Below are 4,755 nucleotides of genomic sequence, written 5' to 3' on the forward strand. Positions count from 1 at the left end.
AAATGGGTACTGCTATCTACTGTGTCTTGCGGTAAAATAATGGAAGGCGGAGCCCATCCCTCTCCTTCCACTTCCTTTTACCTCCCGAGCCTACATTATGCATCCACTGCTGGTACAGCCTCCAAACACTAAAAGCCTACCTATACCTGTTTATATTCTATACTTGGCCTGTACACGGATATATCACACAAGATGATGAAGATAAACATACCCTCACACGTTGTCCTCCCATCACCAGTATAGCCGCTGGGACACCGACACGTGTACGAGCCGTACGGAGAGTTGATGCACCTTGCGTTAGACCCACAGGCTGGTCGTCCCAAGCAATAATCCAAACCGTTTTCACATTCATTGACATCTGCAAAAGATCACATATTGTTTCCGGTAACCTGGCATCCAGTCTACCGTTGATTAGCAGAATTCATCCTTACCGCCTAAAACATCTCCCAGGTACAAAGGATTACCACGGCGACGGAAAGCCCTTTCTGCCTCAAAAGGGAGCCCGGCCAAACCACGGCAGACCTAAATTGATAATGGCCTTTTAAAACTGATAAGCTAATAGAGTAAGTTTGTGGTATCAATGGAAATTTGTCATTAAAATAAACACGAGGAAAGCTGCTGAAAACCTATAGTGATATGAAGGCGGTACATTCTTTTGATACAAACCGTAGGTAGATGCGTTTTTCTATATATCACGTTTAGTCCTAATGATTACAATTCATAAAGAAACGTACCTAGACAAAACTGGGAAAGGCCGAAAAAACCGTATCCTGTGTTGCAGTCACACTTCTGAGTGCCGTCATCCACAAAACAGCTTCCAAAGCCACAGAACCGGATACAGGGTGTAATGGCTGGGGGTAAGTGCAAAAGGCATAATGGTGGGTCAATAACCATGGCTTAGTAATAGAGTACAAAAATTAGATAATGACAATGGCTATGTGCTAATAGACAAATCAATAGCACTTTTTATACCGGAGCTAACGTTAAAACCTTGTAACCTGATGCTGTCTAGAATGCCAGACTGCTTCCATTTCTTTCAAGTTGCTTGTGAATATTGAGATAATATGATATGAATATTAGATGATTGTTGCTTTTGTTTGTGTATTAGGTTGGATACTGTAGGATCTAACGTTTTAGGCAATTTATTTGATGTCTCTTTTGTAGCCTTGAAGCGAAAACTATTGAATCAAATATGACATGTATAATGTATAGTTGATTACCTTCACAGCTTGGTAATGTACCCTTCCATTCTCCGTCGCTGCCACACGTAAGACTTGTGGTCCCGCTCGCGGACTGAAACCCCTTCTTGCAACGGTATGTTGCCACGGAGCCAGTGGTTGTTGTTGTTAGGTTAAGCTCAGCATGGGAGGCCTGTAATGGGCAGCCACACTCGACAACTAGGACATAAGATAGAATTATTGTTAAGTTGGGAAGGCATCGTTCGTTTTTCCGTAGAACTATTGTAGTGCATAACTCATGGCCAGCAAGTACTGTACATAGAAACATCCTAATTGCAACGTACGCCTGTATCTAGATGTACAAAGATTAGCTGTGACAGGTCGATTAGTGCAGTAAAACAACTGCTGTTGCACCGCGTGCCTGTGGAGGGCAGTTTTTATACATAGATATGGTCAATCTCACATAGGTCTGCTAAGCCATAAATTGTATGGTCTATATTATTCAGCATTTTGGCATTGTCCATCAAAATAAACTGAAAAAACAAGAAACAGTCATGCCTTCAAGTACCAGATTAACCAACGCAGGATTGATGTGTTCCAAAATTTCTACTTTCCCAGAATTATCGTAGGGTGGAATTTTTTTATCACCAAGCAAAGTAGGGGCATCTTCTCTAGGTAATTTTAAAGAACGCTTGCAGATATACACTCAGCACGAAAAGTTTGGAATATCAACTTTGGTTGAGCATATTTCCGTTGTTTTTGCATCAATTTCAATATATTATATACCATTGGAATGCTTGTGTAATTTTCTTTTATTTGATATCCAACTCATTGAGAATGCAAATTCATGAAACAAGCACCGGACCTACTAATGTGAGTAGGTCGCAAAAAAATTCCCTGGTTGGTGTCCAACGCAGTGTTGTCCTGTTGAGATGGGCGCGGGTGTCAATGATCCAATCCTTCGTTTGTTCTTGGTATAATGTTATTTTTAGTACAAGGGACATTCGAGGTTATTTTTAGCATATCAGACATCCAATGTTACCACTGAAAACACCTGCATCCTGCAGGTGTGGAGCCAGGAATGAACACCTGTGGATAACGGTGCCGCCGTCACGGTGCCGTACCGTCATCCACAGGTGTTCATTTTTTGGCATTCTTTGTTGTTGTTGTTGTCTTACACTAAACTTCACCATGCCACGTCTATCCTACGTGGATAAGCTCCGTGCTGTAGGGCAGGTTGAAGCTGGCGCCTATCAAAGAGATGTTGCTGCGCTATTTGGAGTCCGCCAAAGCACCATCTCCAAACTGGTTACAAAGTTCCAAGCAACCGATGATGTAAAAGACATGCCGCACACCGGACGTCCCAGGGCCACAACACCTGAGCAAGATCGGTATCTTACCCGTACAACTCTGAGGAACCGCAGGCTGTCATCCACACGTCTCCAGACAAGGTTCTCGGACAGGTACAGAACCCGACTATCGCGTCAAACCATCAGAAACAGGCTGCACGCGGCCAACCTGAGAGCGCGTGTGGCTGCCAGGAAGCCTGCACTGACAGAAGCTCAGCGCCAAGCCCGCTTACGGTGGTGCCGCAGACATCGCGGTTGGAGGGACCGTGAATGGAGGCATGTCATGTTTTCTGATGAAAGCAGGTTCTCCCTTCGGCAGTTGGATGGCCGGATCAAAGTGTGGAGGCGGCGAGGAGAACGCTACTCCAAGGCTTGCACAGATACAGTGACAGCATTTGGTGGAGGCAGCGTCATGGTGTGGGGCGGTATCACCACCAGGGGAAAGACAAGGCTTGTCATCATCCCAGGGAACCTCAACGCAGAGGGATATAGGGACATCATTCTCAATCCTGTGGCAATCTCTTTCCTGCGTGATATGGGGCCACATGCTATGCTGCAGGATGACAACGCCCCTCCACACAGTGCGAGAATCGTCAGAGATCATCTCCAGCATACAGGCGTAGAGAGAATGGAGTGGCCGTCAGGCAGCCCTGATCTGAACCCCATCGAGCATCTCTGGGACCAGCTGGGGCGTGCTGTCCATGACAGGGTGACCGACAGAACAACACTGGCCGACTTGCGACGACTCAGCGGCTGGTGGAGGAGTGGGACGCTATCCCGCAGCATCGCATTGCACGACTGGTGAGAAGCATGAGGAGGAGGTGCCGGGCTGTGGTGACAGCGCGCGGCGGGTCTACCCGCTACTGAATAAGACTCATTCGTCGTCGACACTGAGACTCAGACAGATTGTTTTATTTAAGAATGAACTTGGCATTGACGAATGTGTATTGCTTGTTTTTGTTCATTTGTCATATTACCCTCGCACACAAGTCAATACCAACAGAACGGTATGTACTGAAGAGAGTGACTACAGTAGTGTAATTTGGGCCCTTTTTTTGGCGGCCCGCTCACGTTAATATGCTTAGAGCTCGTTTCATGGATTTACAAACACAACGAGTTGGATATCATAGGAAAGACAACTACACAAGCATTTCAATGATATGTAATATACTAGAATTGGTGCTGAAACGACTGAAATATGAGTAATTAAAGTTGATATTCCAAACCTTTTGTGCCGAGTGTATGTGTAGAAGTTAGGTGTGACGGATCGTTCAGTGTTATATAACCAACTACTGCTGCCCCGCGTGCCTGCGAAGCTGGTGTGTTACGCCAACAGGCGGTTATACCGGCAATATAGATACAGATACAGACTGACGAAGGCCATATATATCATCATCATCATCATTATCATCATCATCATCACCATGCATCCTCTCGTTTTTTGAACTAACCTTTCTAATTCTGTGACAAAAGCCTCAGCTAAGAGAAGATAAGGATTTTGCCTCATTTGCTTTGAAATTACAACGATTGAGCTAATTCGCAATTTGTATCCAGTGCGAGATAGAGACTTGTATGTCAACGAAAACACTCCATCACCCCTGTGTGATCAGAAACAATACACAGAAAAACAACCCACCCCTCTTTACCTCCATCCCTCATCGATAAAATGGAGTGTCAAACACATACCTGCTAATGTAGCCGTTGAAGCGGCTATGTCCGGCGTATCTGTCGTTGAAAGCTCAGTTGTCATTCTACTAACTGTTGTGGTGGGTTCTATGGTTGTGGCTATTGTTGTGGTGGGTTCTGTAGTTGTGACTGTTGTTGTCAGCTCTGTAGTTGAAGCTTTTGTTGTCGGCTCTGTAGTTGAAGCTTTTGTTGTCGGCTCTGTGGTTGTGACTGTTGCTGTGGTTGGATCTGTAGTTGTAACTGTTGTTGTGGTGGGTTCTGTAGTTGTGACTGTTATTTTTGTGGGCTCTGTGGTTGTGACTGTTGTTGTAGGCTCTGTAGTTGTGACTGTTGTTGTTGTAGGCTCTGTAGTTGTGACTGTTGTTGTTGTGGGCTCTGTAGTTGTGACTGTTGTTGTTGTGGGCTCTGTAGTTGTGACTGTTGTGGTGGTGGGTTCTGTAGTTGCGACCGTTGTTGTGGTGGGTTCTGTAGTTGTGACTGTTGTTGTTGTGGGCTCTGTTGTTGTGACTGTTGTTGTAGGCTCTGTAGTGTGACTGTGTGGA

General features: G+C 45.3%; 1 protein-coding gene across 1 annotated transcript; it reads right to left on the reverse strand.

Moving 5' to 3' along the window:
* Nucleotides 1-157: 157 nt before the first annotated feature.
* Nucleotides 158-4,561, reverse strand: LOC118416158 (fibrillin-2-like). Its single transcript, XM_035821237.1, has 5 exons — nt 4,214-4,561; nt 1,221-1,397; nt 735-851; nt 212-358; nt 158-168 (listed from the first exon to the last, which is right to left on the reverse strand). The coding sequence occupies exons 1-5, from the start codon at nt 4,275-4,277 to the stop codon at nt 158-160; spliced, it is 516 nt and encodes a 171-aa protein (XP_035677130.1). The 5' UTR covers nt 4,278-4,561.
* Nucleotides 4,562-4,755: the final 194 nt, after the last annotated feature.

Source organism: Branchiostoma floridae, chromosome 5 (genome assembly GCF_000003815.2).
Source record: "Branchiostoma floridae strain S238N-H82 chromosome 5, Bfl_VNyyK, whole genome shotgun sequence".
Classification (NCBI taxonomy): domain Eukaryota; kingdom Metazoa; phylum Chordata; class Leptocardii; order Amphioxiformes; family Branchiostomatidae; genus Branchiostoma; species Branchiostoma floridae.

Excerpts from the sequence above, each read along its gene's own strand:
- LOC118416158 (XM_035821237.1), bottom strand. The coding sequence starts at position 4,277 with ATGACAACTGAGCTTTCAACGACAGATACGCCGGACATAGCCGCTTCA. Across the intron at positions 1,398-4,213 it reads TTCAACGGCTACATTAGCAG|TTGTCGAGTGTGGCTGCCCA; the intron begins GTATGTGTTTGA and ends CTTATGTCCTAG. Across the intron at positions 852-1,220 it reads TACATTACCAAGCTGTGAAG|CCATTACACCCTGTATCCGG; the intron begins GTAATCAACTAT and ends ACTTACCCCCAG.